The sequence below is a fragment of the Aedes albopictus genome, chromosome 1 (genome assembly GCF_035046485.1).
Source record: "Aedes albopictus strain Foshan chromosome 1, AalbF5, whole genome shotgun sequence".
NCBI lineage: Eukaryota > Metazoa > Arthropoda > Insecta > Diptera > Culicidae > Aedes > Aedes albopictus.
Window position 1 is genome coordinate 335,700,234 of NC_085136.1, and position 20,868 is coordinate 335,721,101.

The following is a 20,868-nucleotide window of genomic DNA, read 5'->3' on the forward strand; positions in this document are numbered from 1 at the left end:
CCTTTTCAGTAGCGTACCTACTAACGACAACAGAAACGGCCCTGATGTTTGTTACGGTCAGAGGTTCACTAACGGTAACTATCGCGCTTTGTGCCATTAGTAGGCTGCGTACTTTGACACTTGGTAGCTTTGGTTTCAAACGAGTGCGCAGCCGTTCTAGAATCAGTATTATTTTTATGTAATTTTTTTAAGAGTACAAACTTGTTTCAATTTCTTGTTTCGTCAGTTAAAATAGTTACGCGAAGTCTTGCTCACTTACCTTCTAAGAATACACCTCATCAATCCGTTTTCTGTGTCTGAATGCTGTATGTTGTTATTCAAACCCCATTCACAGACCCCTCGTTATTCCTCTTCTTACACCACGTCGTCTGATGTTGGAGCGCCCCGTCGCGACGAGTCGTCGTACTCCTACTCGAAGACCGTTCGCTCGGAGACGAGCAGCTCCAGTGCCGATCCGTACTCGTCGCGTCCGTCGACATCCACGTCGAGCTACTCTTCGACCTCGGAGCGCAACAGCCGTGGCGGCCCCGGTGGCTACTCGTACAGTTCCGAGCGCACCTCGACCACCGGCGGTGGACCGGGCGGCTACAGCTACAGCTCGACCACATCCGGCCGTCTCCCACACGGAACCACCTACAGACACTACTCATACCGTGTCTAAGCCCCCTTCAAAACAAAGCACGCAGCCAAATATTGCATAAAATGTTCTAACTCTGTGTTTGTCAACAACAACCGAAAAAAAATGTCAATTCGAAACACATTTGTATTGTTTGTGACTAATAACTATTTATTGTAACGAAGTGATACACTTCACACACACATTCACACGAACACCACCACACACACACAAACACAAAAACCAATGAGAAATTGGAACGACACCCCTCGGAAAAGGAGGCGGTGAGAAAATTTACATAAAAATAAGCAACAACACATATACAAACAAGTTTACTCTCTCTCAAGTGTATGAGCCATTGATAGAAAAGCTTTTTTTCGTGTAATCTTTTTGTCTTCGGATTTTTTTTTGAAACCAATAAAAATGAGCAACTGAGTTCAAAACTCTACCAAAAACACAAACGAAATGGTTTTGTTATTCCCGAACGAACCGTATCCATTTCCAAGTCGATCGATCAGAGGTGCAGTGGAATGCGATGTTTCTGGCTCGCTGGCTCGATCTCTTCGGATTCTGACAGTCAGGTGTTTGACGATGCACGCTCGCCGCACGCATCAAAGTAAGCCACGACGATATCGGCAGCGCCGCACAACACGAACTCACGCTTTGTTGATTGCACTTGCTTGACACTCACACTGCCACAGTTTCCTCTCTTTCTCTTCTTACTTAGACACTGCTTCTCTTTAATTGATTTTGTTTTTATACTTGCAAATCAAAACAAAAACACATCTGACATTCCACTGTACTAATGACTTACCTGTCTGTCGCTATAGAAATTCTGTGATGTTCTGTTCTCCTATGTGTTCTCGTGTGTTTGTCTCCACGTGTCTGTCCTTCTCTTTCGCAACGACTGCGCCAATCAATGATCCGTTGTTTTAACGCTTCCGTTCTCCCGTTGTTCTTTCAACAGACGCCTCTGCGATATTCTGGAGTGCCAAGAGTGAGTATGACAGTCCAACACGTCGACATCTTTGTCTTGTCGACACACCCACACACACACACGTGCACCGCGATGTGCCATTGTTTCTAACGTGTTTTCTATGTTTTTGAACCCCATGTGATCACCACCGTCTCCCACAACAAAACAACTCTGTTCAGCTCGATACATTCACCACTACCACCACCACCTATCGCACCCCAATGCCATACGTCGCCCATAAGCGCATTGTTCCACTGACGGGATTCGCCACGTCGCCAGGCCGGGTGACCGTATCGCCGATGCGGGTGTACGGTTCGCCCGTCCGCGTTCTCCGATCGCCGGTCCGCGTCCTCGGCTCGCCAGTTCGGGTGATCTCGTCCCCGATCCGCACCGTGGTCCGGGCCGTCCGATCGCCAGTCCGCGTCATCTCCTCGCCGGCACGGGTGGTCGCCATCCGGTCGTCCTACCTGCGTCCGTCGATCGTCAACAAAGAATTCGATCGTATCGAACGTAAATACCGTGCCAGTCCCGTAAGTAGCGCCCTCGAGCAGTATTACAACTCGCCATCCTACTTGGTAAGAATCGATGTACAAACCAACACCACACAGAACACCTCAAAGAAACCGCAAGTTGTTTGGACGATAGACGTAGAGCTCCCTGCCACTGTAGCTCCCGCTCTCTAAAGCTATCTATCTCCTACCTCCTGTCACCCAGGGTAACACTACTGTGCTCGCCTACTACGCGCTACGCCGCCTCTGGTTCGATCAAAAACACTTTTCACCACACCTCACGATCTACTGTACCGATCGTCGCACCTTCTGTGCGATGACCTTGACCCACTTTCGCGTTCATTCACCTCATCATGACACACTTTGCGTTCTCATCATCATCATCAATCATCATCACCTTGCACGCTCAGTTCTTGAGTGGATCGGCATGGGATCCACTGTACGCGCAGCCTGTCACGTCATGATGATTCATCAAACGGGCGTGACGGACGAGGTGTTTCTCGTCGTACCTTTGTTTACGCCCGTTGCGCGAAGGTCATGTGTCACGCCATCATGTGTCATCCCATGTCATCATCCTATCCATCACATGAGACTATATTAGTGCTACTAACAATCTTTTTCGTTTGTGTTTACTTCCACTGAATCAGAACCACCGCGTGCGCTAGTGCACGAACCTTGAAATTCTTCGTTCTTGACTAATTGGCTGAATGGAAATGAGACGATTGTGAATTCTTGCTGTACTCGTTTGACACTTTCCCACGCGGAAGAACTTTGCGGATGGCGTAGCACCGGCCAAATCGTCAGCGAAATTGCGAGAAAAAAGTTGACGAACGCGGTGAAATAAATGTGACAAGCAGTTCAAAACACGTCTGCACGCGGTAACGCCTACTGGGCTTTTTTGCTCATTAAAATGATTCACAAGAATTCACAATTACCTCAGTTTCTGCGCTGCTAACACTGTACACTTTCCTGTTAAATATGCTTGTTGTTGACGTGACCACCTGTCAGCGATTCGAACGCCGCCTACTTGGATGCGAAGCGCTTAACAAAACCAGCACGCAGCCAAGCGTAGAGCTCGTTCGATTCGTCGACAAAACAACAGAACAGAACGTTGAACGGTTCCTTAGTCAAACTTTCTAAACACCATATTGAACACGATTTTTCAACCGGAAACAAAACGTACAGGAATTTGAGGACGAAAAGCGTGAAATCCGCAACTCGAGTGCGCTGCTGCTGCGCCAGCTGAACGATCCAGTGCCACGCGTTATGGGCCCATCCCTGCAGACAGCCGTTCCAGCCGCCGAACCAAAGTACGCCGTCTCTCAGTTTCTCCCTTTCCAAAACAATAACTGACGTTTAACTCTTCCCCTTCCACCACCACCATCTCCGTTCACCACTGAAGCCCCAAGCGGTGGGTGTACGACCCGTTCAGCCACCACAACAAGCTCAACAGCGAGACGTACGTCAAGAACACCATCACCGACCCGCTGCGCAGCGTTGCCCGGGATATCGAAGCCATGGCCAGATACCACTCGCCCGCTTCCCGCTACGTCGGTAAGTGTCATCCGCACGGTCTCGCAACAACCGCACGCTTTGTCCACCTGCGCAAAAAAAAACAGACAGACGACCAGGTGGTAGACGTTTGATAAACTACTGTGAGTGCTGTCACAATGCTGTCAAATGAAATGACGGGATTGAGGCTGTGGCTGCGTTCTTTGACAGCTCCCAATCGTTGCATTTATCAAGCGTCTACTGTTGTCTTAGGAAGCAATAAAAAAAGGAAAATCCCTATCTATCTATCTATCGCCTATTACCTTTTCCCCTTACTATTTGAGGTTTCAGTAGTTTTAGCATTTAGATTAAACAGAGGAAAAGTTTCTTTACCTCGTTTGGAGCATCCCTCGCCATCACGCTTTGAAACCCACAGGTTGACCGATTTCACCCAGCCTACTGTGTGCGCGATCCTAGTGTTCCATTTGTACCAGAAGCGTCCGTGTTTTTTGACAGTTGTTTCTCTTCCTTCGTTTCGTTTTATTTCTTTTCGCTTTTCTTTTGCGCGCCGCTATTGCAACACATCCGCAACACGTCCATTGAACCACCGTTAACCACTGATAAATGCGCATAAACCTTCATCCGGCTTCTTGCTCCGCACGAATCCTCCCCCCGGTGGATGCCGGTCCTCACGAATATCGTCCCCAAACAAAACAGAATACGTCCTGTTGGACGATATCCTCTGGCGTTACACGTACTACGTCGATGAAGATGGTTAGTATTGACATTTTGTATCTCTCCGTTAAGCTGTGAACACACTGTGTCCGACATCCTGTTTTCGATCCCAATCGTCATAGACTACTTGATGTGATCCCAGTGTACTGCGATAAGATTGTTCTCCATTCGTGTCAACATCCGTCGCCATTTTGGATTGTTTTTGTTTTCTGTCGAAAAAGGTATTTTTGTGTCGCCATCTGTGATCAATAATCCGAAACCTCGGTGGAATCTACGCCGCGAGAGAGAGCTAATTCGTATGTAGGCTAATGAAAAGCAGCTCCTTTTTGTTCCATCCAAGTCATTGATCTTTTTTTTCTAAGCAGAACTGTGATTAACCAAAGCAAAAACTAAAAGCAACTAGACATTTTTCCCCTCTACACTGTGAATTATGTATTGAAAAGAGTGAATTTTGATTTTAAAACAAAACTATTCGGATTTTTCTTCGCTCCCGACCCGAAAAAAGGCAAAAACCACTTGGCCAGTACGCGCATTATCGGATCCCAGGCGTACCCGAAGACCAAGCCGCGGATCTATAACTATGACACCGCCCGGGTGGGCAGGGAAGTCAATGTCATGTCGCACTATAAGGCGAACCGCAGCCAGGCCAAGTCCGACGTCGAGGAAGGTAAGCACGAACGGTACCAGCGTAGGTTGAACAAACTGGAAAAACAGAAAGCCACCCATCAACAGCAGACAGAACCAATACAATCGCAACCACAAGCACCAGAACAAACGTCGCCACCGGCGGCGGTTGAATGTCAGGAATGATCTCTCTCACCTTGTTTTAATGGAACAAATACGAAAAACATAAACACACACACGCCACGAAATACCATCAAAATGTCAATCACTATCCGCGTTCAACCAAACATTCATACAGAAAACATCCCTTCCCCTTCGATTGGCAACCCACGCGCGGTTCCTCTAACCAGCAACACTGCCCTAGCATAACACACGAACACACGAACACAAATATCAAAGCAAGCTACGATGATTTTCACGATGACTTCTAGTGGTATACATATGTATTGGTGTTGCACTGCTGCTTCCGGGCTGCCGCACGTTTCTCTTCGCATCACGCGCGCATTACCGCATCATTCCAGCGCTCGAACACACGCATCAACGCCATCTGTGATTATATTTTCCCCCGAACTGTCATCTTCCTCTCTTTTGAGTGCATTTTGATTCACCACCCACCGCCTACTTTGATTTGTTTGTGATCCGCCCTCTTCCTCCTGCTGAAGTGGCTGCGTGCGCAGCACACGACTGCTTGGATAGTTGCCGCGCCGTAGTACTGAAAGTGTACAGACTTTTCACCCACGTTTTTCTATATCGTTTTTCTCATCCTGTCAGATCGCCATTATTACTACTATAAACCACCTACCGTCCTAGTAAAGTTCTTCGCCTATCCCGTCACATCGTTCTATACCTACCGCGTGTAAATACGCAACGTGCGAAACGCAAACCGGAATCGCATCGACATCCATTTTGTACATTTTTTACGAAACATCCTCGACCACGTCACACCACGTCACGCCTCTAGCTGTGTAGAGAATTGATCATTTTCTTCAACAACGAATTTTCCGTGTCGAAAACGAATAAAAATCGAAAGCACTCACCTATGAACAACGTTTTTTCCCTTTCTATGCAAAACCCGCGCGCCTACTACTAGTGGATACCAAAATCAAAAAGTATCTCGAAAAGTACTACCTTAAGCACGCTTACAAAGTGCCGGACGAATTCCGGGAGTTTGTCCACGAGTAAATTTGGACAACGCCCTCCCTCCGTTACAAGAGAGCTAGTAGAAAGAGAGAAAACCCATTCTGAACGTCACACAGTCAGAGAGATCACACACACACGAAGTTTGACTCGCATCGAGATAAATCTCACGTTCCCCTGTTGTTCTTCTTTGCGAGTGCGGCCCAAAACCCCGAACGTTTAAGGTACAATGTGACTAACAACGTTTCGCTTAAGTTTTGCTTAAGTCTGCAAATGCTACTAGAAGTTCAAAATTGAAAATCATTTTCGAATGACGCTCACGCACACACACACGATCACACACACGAACTGTCAAAAGCAACCTTCGATTCCCTTGCCTTTCTCATATGATCAGACTTCTTACCCGATCGCTCTGTGCCCTCACGATTCTAAATCCCGTTTACCCTTCGTTTTACCCCCGCACGGAATCTGCGTCGCGCACAGTCTACGCCGGAATCCAGCGAAAACGACAAAGAAGAACGCAAAGAGCACTGATTAGGGACGCCAAAGAGGCTTTGGAAGACTACAAGTAATGACAGACGCGGCTGTCAAACGCAGCCACTTTCTTTTGTTTACACCCTTTCCCTCCCAAAATTCGCGAGCTTGCGCGGACGCAGCCACTGACTGACTGACACTTTTCTTGTTGTTTTTCCTCCCACGAACAGCTTTAGAAGGCTACCGCAGAAATCTTTATCTCTCGAGGCTCATAAGAAACGCAAAGCTCTCGCTGATGTTATACGAGAAATGGAATCAGAAACAAAACAAGTAAACAAAGCTACTTCCACTGACAGGTCACGCACTCTTCTCACACTGAAACAAAACCAAATTGGAAACAAAGCAACCCGATTTCTAACACCAGGAACTTCCAAACAAATTCGCTCATTCCCAAAACCCGCATCGTTCGAATTGGCTGCGTCCTTTCGTGTGACTGACACCGAACCTCCCCGAACTGTACCTTCCGAAATTTTGCGTGTAGTCGTCCGCTATTGTTCTGCACAACCGTGAACCACTTTTTTTCTCTTCCTTCCTCCCCTTAGTAAAAATAAAAAATAACCTGTTCCGGCAGAGTCTGTACCCGAAGCATACCCGAACCTACCACAACATGTGCAACCCGAACCAGCGCAGTATGCACGGCGGCAAATTCGTTTGGCAAAACTACAAGAGCTACAAACCCTAGAGACAGAGATCCCCCACCATCCCCTGAATCCGAGTTAGCCATGACAATTTTGATGGTTCGTAAACCGATATGTCTGTTCCGCGTTGGTGGATAACAAACTTCATTTGTCGACAGGGTCCATTGTTTACTAATGACGTTTCGACATTTTGGCGTCTGATGAACCATTTGGTTGCGTACTTTGTTTACATTGCATCCTAACCACAGATCTGCGTACAAAAACATGTTGTGTGCGGTAACATAGAAGGCCATGCATTTCCAGTTTTTCCAATATGTGTCAATCGATGTCATTCAGCATTTGGCTGCGTGCCTGAAACTTTAGTCTTCAGAAATGTTCATAAACAACAACGAACTTTACCCATTTCAACCATAACAACACCTGACTGTTACATTTGGCTGTGTTATGAAATTTATGGAATGTGTCATCCATTTTCATACCACGTTGCATATTTTCTGTAACTTGACTACAGTTGACGTTCGATAAGTGCAACATGTTTGCGTTTCAGTTAGCGAATGAAATTCGCTAACTGCAACGACTGACAGCCGTCAAACAGTTGTCAATTGCTGTTGGACGCAGCCATAATGCACTCAAAAACATCGCAATGCAGCTGTAGTGCATCTGAAAAACATCGCAACTCTGTTGACGTTCCGTTTTGACAGATAGCGGTGCGATAACTGCAAAATGGTTGCACTTAGTGGACTTGCAGTTAAAAAGCATTGCAGTTAAACCGTTTGCACCGAGCGAACGTCTACTGTATTTCCGGACAATTACTAACGCATTACGGTTCATGATTTTTGTAAGCATTTGTTGCAACGTTCACTCAACATTTCCAGCATTCACTCGTTTGTCATCCAAATCGACTCTTGGCTGCGTCCTCTGATCATAATAAGAGTTGCCATTCTCTTTGTTCTCACACTGAAATCACTTTGTTTACCAACTCCGAACGGCTGCATCCTTCGAAACCAATGACAGTTCAATCAGTGCTGCCATTCTCGTTGTTTTCGCGCTCACTGATCGACTCAGACCCCTCGTCACTCACAAAACCTCGTCACTCCGGTAGGAAAACCCGTCACACTGCCCAGTCACAAGTTCACCGTCACGTCACGCCATCGAATCACGCCAATTTCACACCGAAAACAACACCGATCTGTCAAAAAACCGTTTCGACAATGTGAAGAATCTAACTTTCTCTCTTTCTGTGTCCGTGGCTACTGTCATGTTCTGTATGTCTGACTGACTGCACTCGATCTGTTCTTCTTCTTCTTCGTGTAAAATTTTCCGCTCTTTTTTTCCAAACTAAAACAAACCTAATTTCCTATACTTAACTGTCGTTCTAATTGCAGTTCGCACTGAACCTGAAACTGAAACCGAAACAGAAACTAAAGTTGTTCGCAAATCGAAACTCGGGGACAAAAAGGGCATCTATAGCAGCGACATTAACTTGGACGCTTAAAACTGAACTGATATCTTCCAAAAAACTAAATCTAAACACAAAAAACTGCCCTTCTCAGCGCAACATTTGCAGCCGCAAGCTACGATCTTTTATTTTCTGAATAATAACACACAAACACAGAGATAAAAACAAATAAACAAACAGATTGGAATATAACATTTCGATTCAAATTCGGTATGATTTGCTACACCGCCGCTGTTTACTTTGATTTTCATTTTTCTTTTTGTCTCATTTTTTTGGTTATGTTTTTATTTGGTTGCCGTCAAAATTTCGGCTGCGTACTTGCGCGCGCGGGTGACGGGCGCCGAAACTGAATTCCATTTATTTTGATTATTATTTTGTCCTCAACAAACTAACGCCCCGTTTCGGAAGCCGCCTAAAAATCTAATCCAAGTAAGCATTTTTTTTTTCGTTTATGTCAATCGGAAGAAAACTAGCACAACAAACAATGCAAGCTCTTGAGTTTGAAAACAACGAATGCGCCGTCGACAGTTTCCGTTTTTTTTTTTGTGTTGATTCGACGCGTAGATTATGCCAGCAGATTGCCTCAAAATCAGTCCTCAACTACTCCTCGGAGATTGACATTTTAATGATAAGCTTTAGCTCAAATCGTACAGACAGACCTACACCGCCTACTACTGTGAACAGAGTTTCTATTTTGTTCCTCAGAGATAGAATATTTACAAACAGATTTTAAGAGAAAACGAAGAAAACTGAGTCTATTTACAGGGGAAAACCAGAAGAGATAAAAACATAACCTTCTACGTTTCCATGGTGATAATAAATAAATATTTCTTAAGCAAACTGAATCGAAACATTATATTTACAAACAAACCTGAAAGATGACGTAAATAAAAACAACCAAATGTACATAAGTTAAGCGAACTTTCGGTAAAAGAAAATGATCAACAAATAAACGCAAACGTAGAAGCTCTCTCTTTAATTCTACATTTCTTTCTTCAGTAACCACCGCCGCCTCCTTGTAGTCCCGTTGTTTGTAGAGAAATCTGTGATTTGTAGCATGCGCGAGCCCCCCTTGTGGAACTTTTCTTCTACTTTTTTTTTGTATTTAGTCGTGATCTCTAGCTGTAGGTGTACAAAGCAAATAGCCAAGCCCAAAGCAAGCCATGAGGTGCTGCATAGTGCCACTCTGTGTATATCGTTTCAAAATGTTATAATTTTTCAAAACTTTCTTCAAATAAAATCAATCTGACATCAAACAAAAATATCAAAAAACCTCCCGAATTCGCCTGAGTAACCCCTCAATACGAGCGATGAATGCGACTCCGCAAACCAACACTACTTGTTTAACCACTATTAAAAGTAAGTAAACTTCCTTATTGTCATCTTCGCGCGCTTGTCTAACATGTTGCCCATTCACCCTACCCCCACCCAGTCGTGATCGTTTACCCACCCTAACCATCAAAGAAGGCATTGAATCCTATCATTTGACATTTCACTCACACCGTATCGTACCGTATCGTTTGATTTTTGCGATTTTTTTTATTTGATTGTTCCAACTAACGCTACTCCGAAACGCGATGAAACGTCAAATTCCAAACTCACGTTTGCGACGTCAATTGTTGTTGTTTTGCGCGAATTGGCTGCGTCCATTTTTGGGGGTTGCGTGCACACACACGTTTTTGACAGAACTCGCCTGACACCGGGACAATCAACGTTCCTTTGGGTCATTTCCTTGACAACGGGAAACTATCGCACCAACCCGCCGCCTACTACCACTAATGACGCACTCTCTCTAGTGCACTCTCTTGTTTGGCTCTTCTTCTGTGTCCTTTCCTCTCCCTGTCCATCTCTCTTTCTCTTTCGCGCCATTACCCCGCACGTACACGCATCTATCTCTCATATCCTAACGCAAACTCCGCCTCCTCTTCACCTCTCGCTCTCATCCCTCTCACTCGCACCACCGCCATCAATGCCGCGCCGCTATCAACCATCATACGATCGATCTTCTTCACATGCCCATCAACACGCCCTAACTGCGTTGTTCTCTGTTTCTCCTTCTCTCTTCGCCCTTTCCCCTCTCGTTCTTTGTCCCGCCACTCTCTCCTAGTGAGATTAAATCCAGCCCGGCCGACGCGCAAGTTCAACAATCCGAAGCTGTACGACGACCCGACCGATGACAAACTGAAGGACAAGCAGGACAAGATCGATCGGGTCAGCGAGCTGAACAAGGTCCGGTACGAGCCGGTCAACCTGGAGCAGGAGCGCCGCAAGCTGCTGGACGAAGCCAAGAAGAAGGAGGAGGAATCGTTGGAGCGCGAGAAGAAGCGCCAGGAGGACAGGAGCCGACAGGAGGAGGAAGCCAAGCTGGCGGCTGAAAAGGCTCGGCTCGCGGCTGAAGAAGCCGAACGCCGACGGGCTGAGGAGGAACGGTTGGCTGAGGAGGCGAGGTTGGCCGAGGAGGCGAGGTTGGCTGAGGAAGCGCGACTGGCTGAAGAAGCCAAGAAGGTATGTGGGGTGGGGTGGAGGGTGTGAGACGAGCATTGCAAGGAGTAGTTGCGGTATTAACGAAAGTGCCTAGCGTAGACTTCAGGGTACTTCAAGGACTTCCCAAACTTGGTCGGAGTTCGGACGTGGAGGATCCTTGCCACTCCCAACGAAGTTCTTCAAACTTGCCTTCAAATCACTAATGTTGCATAATGCTGACGTTGGAGGAGTTCAAGGAATGACAAACTATCCTGAGGTTCCCGAAGTAATTCTCGAGGGAACTCCTGGAGGAATTACCGAATTTCACCTGGAGCTCCAGGAGGAATTTCTCGAAGAAACTCCTGGAGGGATTGCCGAAGGAATTTCAAGAACGCTCCTGGATGAATTACCAGACGGATTTTCCGAAAAGAAAACACCTGAAAGAACTCCCGAACTCCTGGAGGAAATCCCTTAGAACTCCTAGCAGGACTCCCGAAGTAATTCTCGAGGGAACTCTTGGAGGAATTACCGAACACCACCTGGAGCTCCAGGAGGAATTCTCAAAGCAACTCCTGGGGCTATTTTCGTAGAAATCCTGAGGAACTTCCCGAAGAAACTCCTGGAATAATTCTCGAAGAATTTCTGAAATAATTCTCGAAGAAATGCTGCAGGAATATAAGAAGACGCTCCTGGAGGAATTCCTAAAGTAAAACCAGAAAGAATTCATGAAGAACTTCTGTAGAAATCCGAGACGGAACTCCGGAGAAAATTCCCAAAGAAACTGCTGGAGTAATATCAGAATCAACTGCTGGAGTAATTCTCGAAGGAGCCTCTAGTGGATTTCTTGAAGAAACTCCTGATGGAATTTCCGAGGAACTTCTGGAGGAATTCCAAGAGAATTACTGGAACAAATCTCGAAGGAACTATTGCAGGAGTTCCCGAGGTTTTTCTTGAAATTGAGAAATTCCAGACAGAACTCCTGGAAGAATTCCCGCAGGAACTCCTGAAAGATTCCTGAAGAAATCCTGGAGGAATTCCCGTAGAAAATCCGGAGGCATTCCTGCCCAGTCAACCAGTGATCGAAGAAGATGTTGAATAAGATGTTAAAGTGAAGGTGAGATGCGTACATTTTACATGCGCCTAAGTGGAGGCATGCACGCACCTGACATCTACTTTATCATCTTATGCAACATCTTATACAATTACTGGTTGTCTGGACGAAGCCCTCCTGGAAGAATTCTTCAGAAACTGCTGGAGGAATTCCCGAAGAAACTCCCGATTGAAGTCCCAAAGAACTTCTGTAGGGATTCCCGAAGAGCTCCTAGAGCAATTTCCGATGGAACTTCTGAAGGAACTCCCGAAGAAACTCCTGGAGGATTTTTTGAATAACTTCTGGAGGAGCTCTCGTAGAACTCCTAGAGAAATTACCAAAGAACTTTTGGAGGAATTCTCTAAGAACTCCTGACGAAATTTCCAAAGAATTCGGGGAGAAATTCCTGAAGGAATTTCTGAAGAACTTCCCGGAGAAACATCTGAAAAACTCGCGAAGAACTCATGCAGAAATTCCCGAAGAAATCCTGAAAGAATTCATGAAGAGCTTCTGTATGAATCCGAGAAGCAACTTCGGGGAAATTTTTCAAAGGATCTTCTGGAGGAATTTCTGGAGTTTCTGGAAAAATTCTCCAAGAAATTCCAGGAATTCCAGAAGAGAAAGGAACTCTCGGAGGAATTCCCGAAGGTTCTTTTGAAAGAATTTCCGTAGAACTCCTGGAGGAATTCCTGGAAGAATCCCCTCCTGGAGAGATTTCCCAAGAAACTCTGGAAGAATTCCGTAGAACTACTGGGGGCGAAATTCCTGAAGAAACTCGTTATGGAATTCCCGATGAACTTCTGGGGGAATTCCATAAAGACTCCTGAAGGAAGTCCTATAAAACTCCTGGAGGAATTCCCGAAGGATCTCCTGGAAGAGTTCCAAAAACAAAACTCGTGACGGAACTCATGGACGAATTCCCAGAGGAACTTTTGGAGGAATTCCCGAAGGAGCTCTTGGAGTAAATCCCGAAGAAACTCCCGAAGAACTTCTAGAGGAATTTCCATAGAACTCCTGAAGGTATTACCGAGGAACACCTGGGAGAATTCATGAAGGGATGTTGTAGAAATCTAAGGAGCTCCAGCAGATACTCCCAAAGGAACTGCCTGAGTAATTCCCGAAGGAACTTCTGGAGGAATTCGCGATGAAATTCCTGGAGGGTTTCTCTAAGAGCTCATGGAGGAATTCCCGGAAGAACCCATGAAGGGATTCTCGAAGGATCTCTTCAAATAAATCCCATAGAACTCCAGAGCGAACTCCCGGAAGAATTTCCCGAAGGAACTCCCAAAGACCTCCTGGAGGAGTGCCAGAAGAAACTTCAGGCCGAGGTCCAGGATTCGTTGCCATTTCCCCAGAACATCCGGATGGACCTCGTAGAATCTACTTCCTCCATACCTCCGCGAAGTTTACAAAGTAATTGTAGATTTTCACTGTAGATGCTTACAAACCTCACGTACCTACTCAGATAACCTCGAAAGCTCTCCTGCGATGTTCGTCTCGGGCAACCAAACCAGTCTTACCAGCCCTTCTTAACGGAGTATCTTTCCACACAGGCCGAGGAGAAGAAGCGCAAGGCCGCCGAAAAGAAGCGCAAACAGGAAGAGGAAGAACAGAAACGTAAGGAGGAGGAAGAGGAACGCAAACGCAAGGAAGAGGAAGAGCGAAAACGGTAGGTTTGCCGAGTATGCCCTCGTGGGTTCAGCTTTCCGCGGCTCATCGTTCGAAGTTACCCTCTCGGGGTAACTTTACCCGTGGGTGTACCCCTCGGGGTAATTTCACCTTTTTTGGAGGAGTTTTTCAGTATTGAGAACATTTCTTGCAACTAAACTCATCGTAATGTTTTATTTGGTTCGAATGTAAGAATTGATCCCTCTCGGGGGAATTGTACCCTCTCGGGGGTATTTTGCCTTCTAGGGGTTCCCAAACCATCGCCGCGAAAAGCTGAACCGTTCGTCATAACAAAAAAAAACCCTACTCGATTGGCAATGTAAACAATGCACGATTTTCAAAATTTCACTCGCAGATTGGAAGAAGAAGAGCAGAAACGACAGGCCGAAGAGGAAAGAAAACGGTACGATTGGCATTAATTTGACATTACTTTGACTTGTTTTCCAAATTTCAAAGATTTTGATGTTTTTCCGAAAGCAATGTTTACACAAACTAATCAAACAAACTTTCCGCTGTCTAGATTGGAGGAAGAGGAACGCAAGCGTAAGGAGGAAGAGGAGAAGAAGCGGTAAGTCTCGGGCATCATGGGAAGCCTTGAAGGCTGAATGAAACCCGCCTACTTGGTTGACGAGCGATTTTCCTTTTCAGATTGGAGGAAGAGGAGACCAAGCGCAAGGAGGAGGAAGAAAAGAAGCGGTAAGTAACGCAGCGATGAACTTGTTTTCATGGCTACCTCGATGGCACCACATCGGTTAAACGTCAAACGAGTGAACTCTAGCATGGACTTATCCACCGATGAGTCAAATTCACTCGGTCCGAGAATTTTGTCACTAGAGCGGGGTCATTTCTTATCAGAATTGGACGATTCTGAATGGAAATGGCCCCGCTCTAGTGTCACGGACCGATCGCGGACCGAGGGAATTCAGTTCACCGATGGAGAAGTCGATTGATTCATTGTCCAAACACGAATTCATCTGCTACAAGTTATTCCAGGAGTTCTTCGGAAAATTCTACAGGAGTTCCTCGGAAATTCCTCCAGGACTTCCTCGGGAATTCTTCAAGGAGCTCTTAGGAAATTCCTCCACGAGTTCTTCGGGAACTTCTCTAGGAGTTCATCGGGGATTCCTCTAGGAGCGCTTTAGGAATTCCACCAGGAGATCCTCGGGAGCTCCTCCAGAAGATCCTCGAAAAATCCTTCTGGAGCTTCTCGAGAATTCATCCAGGAAGTCCTCGGCAATTCTTACAGAAGTTCCTTGGGATTTCCTTTCGGAGTTCCTCGGGATTTTTTCCGGGAGTTTAACGGGAATTCCTCCAAGAATTCCTTGAAAAGTTTGTCGGCTAATCCTCCTGTAGATCCTCGGGAATTCCTCCAGGAATTTATCGGAAATTGCTCCAGGCAATCTTCGGGAATTCCTACAGAATTCCTCCTGAAGATCCTTAGGTATTCCTCCAAGAGTTCCTCGGGATTTCGTCTATAGGTTTGGCAAGAATTCCTTCAGAAGTTTCCCGAGAATTCTTCCAGGAGCTGCTCGGCATTTTTTCCAGAAGTTCCCCGGAAATTCCACCAGGAATTCCTTGGGAATTCTCCAGGAGATCCTCGGAAATTCCTACAGGAGTTTCCCGGGATTTCGTCTAGGACTTCATCGGGAGTTCCTCTAGGAGATCATCAGGAATTCCTGCAGGAGTTCCTCGGATATTCTTCCCGGAGTTTCGGGATTTCTTGCAGGAGAACCTCGTAAATTCTTCCAGGAGTTGCTCGGAAATTCCTCCTGGAGCTCCTCGGTAATTCTTCCACGAGTTCCACGAAAATTCCTCCAGGAGATCCTCGAGAACTGCTTGAGATGATCATCGAAAAATCCTCCAGGAGTTTCTCGGAAATTCCCTCAGAAGATCCTTGGAGAGCCTTCAGGAAATCGACGAGAATTTCTCCAAAAGATCCTCAACAATTCCTCCAGGAGTTCCTTTAGAATTCATCCAAGGATCCTCAGCAATTCCTTCAAGAGATCCTCCGGAATTTCTACAGGAGATCCTCGGTAAATTCCTTCCAGGAGTTCTTCGGGAATTCTTGCAGGAGCTCCTCGGGAATTCCTCCAAAAGTACATCGAGAATTCCTTAAAAGGTTTCACGGAAAACCTCCAGGAGTTCCTTGGGAATCCCTCTTGGGATTCCTCGGGAATTTTTCGAGGAGTTACATGTTTCTCGGGAATCCCTCCAAGAATTCCACGAGCAGTTCTTCATAGTTTCTCGAAACTCCTGGAACGTTTCCCGAGATTCTTCTGGAAGAATTCCCGAGAAAACGCTAAAAAGATTCTCGATGAACTTCTGGAGGAATTTCCAAGGAGTTCCTAGAGAAATTCTCAAGAAAAAAAACTCCGTTGAGAATTACCAAGAAACTCCTGGAGGAACTTCCGAAACTCCAAGAGGTATACTCCTGGCGGCATACGCGAGAATCTCTTGAAGAATTTCCGAGTAACTCGAGGAGAAATTTCCGAGGAACTCTGGAAGAATTCCCGCGTAACTCCTTGAGGAATCCCCAAAAAAAACTCCTGGAAAAAATTCCGATGAACTCTAGGAGGAATTCCCGAGGAACTCCTAGACGAATTCCGAGGAATACATAGAGCAATTTTCCATGGAATTTTCTAGCAACTCCTACGGGAATTCTAGAGGATCTCATAGAGAAATTCTCAAGGAATTCCTGAGGAACTCCAGAAAAAGATGTGGGCAAACTTCTGGAGGAATTCTCGAGAAACTTCTGGAGAAAATTCCGAGGAACTATTAAAAGAATTCTCTAGGAACACCTAAAGGAGTTCTCGAAGAACTTCTGAAGTAATTTCCGAGAAAATCCCGGAGAAATTCCCTTGGGACTCCAGAATGAATTCCCGAGGAACTCCTCGTGAAATTCCTGTGGAACTTCTGGTGGAATTCCTGAGAAACTTCTGGTGGAATTCCCGAGGAACTTGTAGAGAAATTCCCAAGGAGCTCCAGAGGATTTCCCGAGGAACTCGTGGAGAAATTCCCGATGCATACATGAAGGAATTTTCTGGGAACTCCTGGAAGAATTCCCGAGGAACTGCTGGAGAAACTTCCGAGGAATTCATGAAGGATTTCTCGAGGAACTCTTGGAAGATTTTTTGAGGAACTTCTGGAGGAACACCTAAAACAAAATTCTCGAGGAACCATCGAAGGAATTCCCAAGGAACTCCCCAGGGGGAATGACACTTCTTTTGCTAATCGGAAAAATCCGCATTTATCCGTTGCTAACCGTCGTTAACCGCGTCTAACTGCTGCTCAGTTAGCAGCGGTTAGCGACGGTTAGGAACGGATAAATGCGGACTTTCCGGTTAGAAAAGGATATGTCATTCCCCTTGAAACGCCCGGAGAAATTCCATTGGAACTCCAGTATGAATTCCAGAGGAACTCTTGGTGGAATTCCTGAGAAACTTCTGGGAGAATTTCAGACGAACTCTTGGAGGATTGGCCCTTAAAGGAATTCTTGAGCAACTTGTAGAGAAATTCCCAAGGAACTTCTGAAGAAATTCTCGATGAATTCTTAAAGGTATTCTCTAGGAACTTCTGGAGGAGTTCCCGAGGAACTCCTGGAAGAATTTTCGAGGAACTGCTGGAGTAATTACCGTGGAACTCTTGGAGGAATTCCAGAGGAACTCTTAAAATAATTCTCGAGGAACAATTTAAGGAATTCTTGAGGAACTTCTGAAGGAATTCCCGAGGAACTCCCGGATAAATTCCCTCGGAACTCCAGGATGAATTCCCGAGGAACTCCTGGAGGAATTTCCGAGAAAGGAATTCTCGAGGAACTCATGAAAGAATTCCCGAGCAACTCCTGGAGGAATTCCCGAGGAACTGCTAAAGGAATTCTCGAGGAACACCTTATGGACTTATCCACCGATGAACCGAATTCATCGCGGTCCGAGAATTTTGACACTAGAGCGGGGCCGTTTCCAATCAGAATTGGACGATTCTGATTGGAACAGACCCCGCTCTAGTGTCAAAATTCTCGGACCGCGATGAATTCGGTTCATCGGTGGATAAGTCCATTCCCGAAGAACTCCAGGATGAATTCCCGAGGAACGGAACTCCTGTTCACTCGTTTGACGTTTGAGCGGAGTCGTGTTATCTAGGTGGCCATGAAAACGAGTTAATTTTCTGTAAATACGGCACCGCTTCAATTAGTGAACTCGTGCATTGGACCATGCGGTGTGTCGTTCAAACGTCAGACGAGTGAACACGTGCAAAGGATCGATGCACGAGTTCATCAATTTCACGTTGGACAGTGCCGTGTTCCTTAGAAACTGAACTCGTTTCCATGGTTGCCTAGATTGAACATGGCATCGTTCAAACCAAAATGCCAAGTTCACTAAAAATGAACTGTTTGGCACACTTTTGCGTTTCATTTTGGGGCATTTCCTGGCTGCGTACTTGATCACACTTTCCCCGTCCTTTCCAGAGTGGAAGAGGAACGCCTCGCCGAAGAGGCCCGTCTCGCCGAGGAAGCCCGCCTGGCCGACGAAGCCCGCCAAGAGGAGGAGAAGAAGCGCAAGGAGGAAGAGGAAACCCGCATCAACGAGGCGCAGAAGATCCGCGAGGATGAACTGGCCCGACTGAACGAACTGGAGAAGCAGGCCATCGAGGAGGACAACGTCGAACTGCTGCGCGAGATCACCGAACTGAAGGCCATCGCCCAGTCGGACGAGGAACTGCTGAAGCGTCAGGCCGCCAAGCTCGAGGAAGCCGCTCCAGCTACGGAAACCGCCGCCGCCGAAGCCCCGGCGACCGAGGAAAGCGCGGTAGCTGAAGAGGCCGCTGAGGAACCCGCCGTCGCCGCAGAAGAGGTCAAGACTGAGGAAAGCCCAGCTGCTGAAGAGTAAACCGGCGAACATCGCCCTCGACGCATAGGTTAAGATACTACGTTAAGATTAATGGATGTGTTCAAGTAAACCGTGTAGGCACGAGGCTTCAAGGCTTCGTGCCGCTCGCTAAAACGCAGCCCAAATTCGGAAAGACACTAACAACTAACGGCGGCTGACCCAACCAGCCGCCGGAAACTCATTGGAAACGAACTCGACACCTATTCGGAAACATAAAATGATCGCAACATTCGTAGACATCCGACGCCGTGAACTCAACTGCTCAGTAGCTGTGCTTCCAGCCACTCCCAACCCGTACGGAAGCACTCGGGATATAGATCGTGGAGTCTATATTGAATGGCCCTTCAGCGAACCGTACGGGACATCCCCGGCAACGCCGCTCGTGGATGACCGATCAAAAGGACGCAGCCAACGGGGTGTTGAACACTTCATCTCTAGTGCATTTCTCTACCGCTTTTAACTCGAACCCGTAGCTTCCGGAAAAGCCGCCGTCGCCGCTGCCACCTCGAAAATAATGTAAGGCTTTTCTCTCAGAATTACGTCATTGTTTTAGTGTTTAATGATACTTCTTCGAACATGGAGACACACGTACACATACACAATTATTACACACAGATCTGTTAAGTTTGAACAAACTGAGAATAAAGAATTTTAAAGATCGACTCTGTCTACACTCTTACAATGTCACCTCCAGATCACTAAATGGCTGCGTCCTAACCGGTGGCTGCAGCAACAACTCCTCATCCAGGTCCTCGAACGTCAGGTGCCGAACCTTGGCCAGTTTCTCCTCCAGCAGATCGCAGGACTTGGCCAGCAGGGGTTCCCACTTGGGCGGGGGCAGTTTGAAGTCTTCCTGCGGTGGGATCGAGTGCAGCCTGATGTCCGGTCCGAGCAGCATCGAGACGTGATCGAACATGTCCACCAGGGCGGTTGCCTCGTGCAGCAGATCGGACACGGCCCGGTGCTGCCGGTCACTCCAGGTTACGGTTTTCTTGTTAGGACGTGGCCGACGCGGTGGGATGGGGGAGAGACGCATGTTCGCCAGCCGCGATCCGATCACCATGTCTTTGAACTCGGCCCACGGTCGACTGCCTTCGCCGATTGAGCGACGCGGTAGATCACGGGGAACGTACTGCTCGGACTCTTCGTCCGAAAAGTCCAAGTTCTGCCAGGAGTTGAAGGCCGGAGGTTCCAGGAATCGCGGTTTGTGCTGGGCTGCGTCCTGTGACGAACCCGCCAGCAGATCCGGGGTAGGCTGTTCTTTAACGCTGTCGATACTGCTGCGATCCTCCAAATCGTTCAGATGATCCAGCTCCTCCATGTCCGAAGTTCTGAAGAACTGCTTGATCTTCTCGTCGATTTTCATCAACTCTTCCAGACTGGATGATTGTTGAACTGCTTCTTCACTAGGGGGTGCCTCGTCAATTACCACCACCTTCGGTGCCGGACCATCACCCGCCGCCCCACTGTCCAGGAACTTCCGAAACGATATGCCACTTCGGGGTAGAGCCGTTTGCGTTGCGACGTCCAGCGTTGGGATCGACTCCGTCATCTGAGCTACCGAATGCGTTAGGATAACTGTGGAAACAGAGGTGTCAATGATCGATGCGTTGCATAGCCTACTTTGTACCGCGGTCTTACAGTTTCCAATTTCCCGTATCACCAGATTGCCGTCGGTGAGAATCTCCTCGTCCACCATCGGAATCAGGTCCTTGGGTTCATCGGTGGACACTTCCTTCATGAGCTTCGTATGCACTGGATCGGTTTGGGCGGATGCGTTCACCCGGCGTAGCCGTCTGTATTAAGAGGGAAAGTCAACTGAAAGTTCGGATCTTTTTGTCATCCATTGCACAGTGGGGGAAAAACTTGCTTCAGAGAATCAAAATAGGTAAACCGTAGGAATGTTGCGGGAGTATCAAATATGAAATGCTGTAGAATCTAATACGGACCTTAAGAAAATAGTCTAAGAACCCTCTTAAAATTAAAAAAACCTACATGCGAAATAATCTATCACGACAGTCATCCCAAGAAATATTTTTAAG

At 46.8% G+C, this 20,868-nt stretch overlaps 3 protein-coding genes across 4 annotated transcripts; 2 read left to right on the forward strand and 1 right to left on the reverse strand.

Moving 5' to 3' along the window:
- Positions 1–333: 333 nt before the first annotated feature.
- LOC134285827 (protein anoxia up-regulated) lies at positions 334–1,077 on the forward strand (the record flags this gene model as incomplete). Its single annotated transcript, XM_062847436.1, is given in 1 exon segment — positions 334–1,077. A coding segment is annotated over 1 exon segment (328 nt), but the record flags the coding sequence as incomplete, so codon positions are not given.
- Positions 1,078–1,457: 380 nt separating this feature from the next.
- On the forward strand, positions 1,458–19,488 carry LOC109403870 (trichohyalin). Of its 2 annotated transcripts, XM_062847433.1 has the most exons (12): positions 1,458–1,613; positions 1,772–2,167; positions 3,287–3,411; positions 3,504–3,655; positions 4,310–4,366; positions 4,833–4,994; positions 10,827–11,224; positions 13,826–13,941; positions 14,296–14,343; positions 14,461–14,508; positions 14,589–14,636; positions 18,406–19,488. In XM_062847433.1, exons 1-12 carry the CDS (start codon positions 1,536–1,538, stop codon positions 18,824–18,826), a joined length of 2,049 nt encoding a protein of 682 aa, XP_062703417.1. In that variant the 5' UTR covers positions 1,458–1,535; the 3' UTR covers positions 18,827–19,488. The 2 variants fall into 2 exon arrangements, with proteins under 2 accessions (XP_062703417.1, XP_062703418.1); XM_062847434.1 differs by lacking the exon at positions 1,772–2,167.
- Positions 19,489–19,502: 14 nt separating this feature from the next.
- LOC109403871 (uncharacterized) lies at positions 19,503–20,612 on the reverse strand (the record flags this gene model as incomplete). Its single annotated transcript, XM_062847435.1, is given in 2 exon segments — positions 19,503–20,404; positions 20,468–20,612. Coding segments are annotated over 2 exon segments (1,002 nt in total).
- Positions 20,613–20,868: the final 256 nt, after the last annotated feature.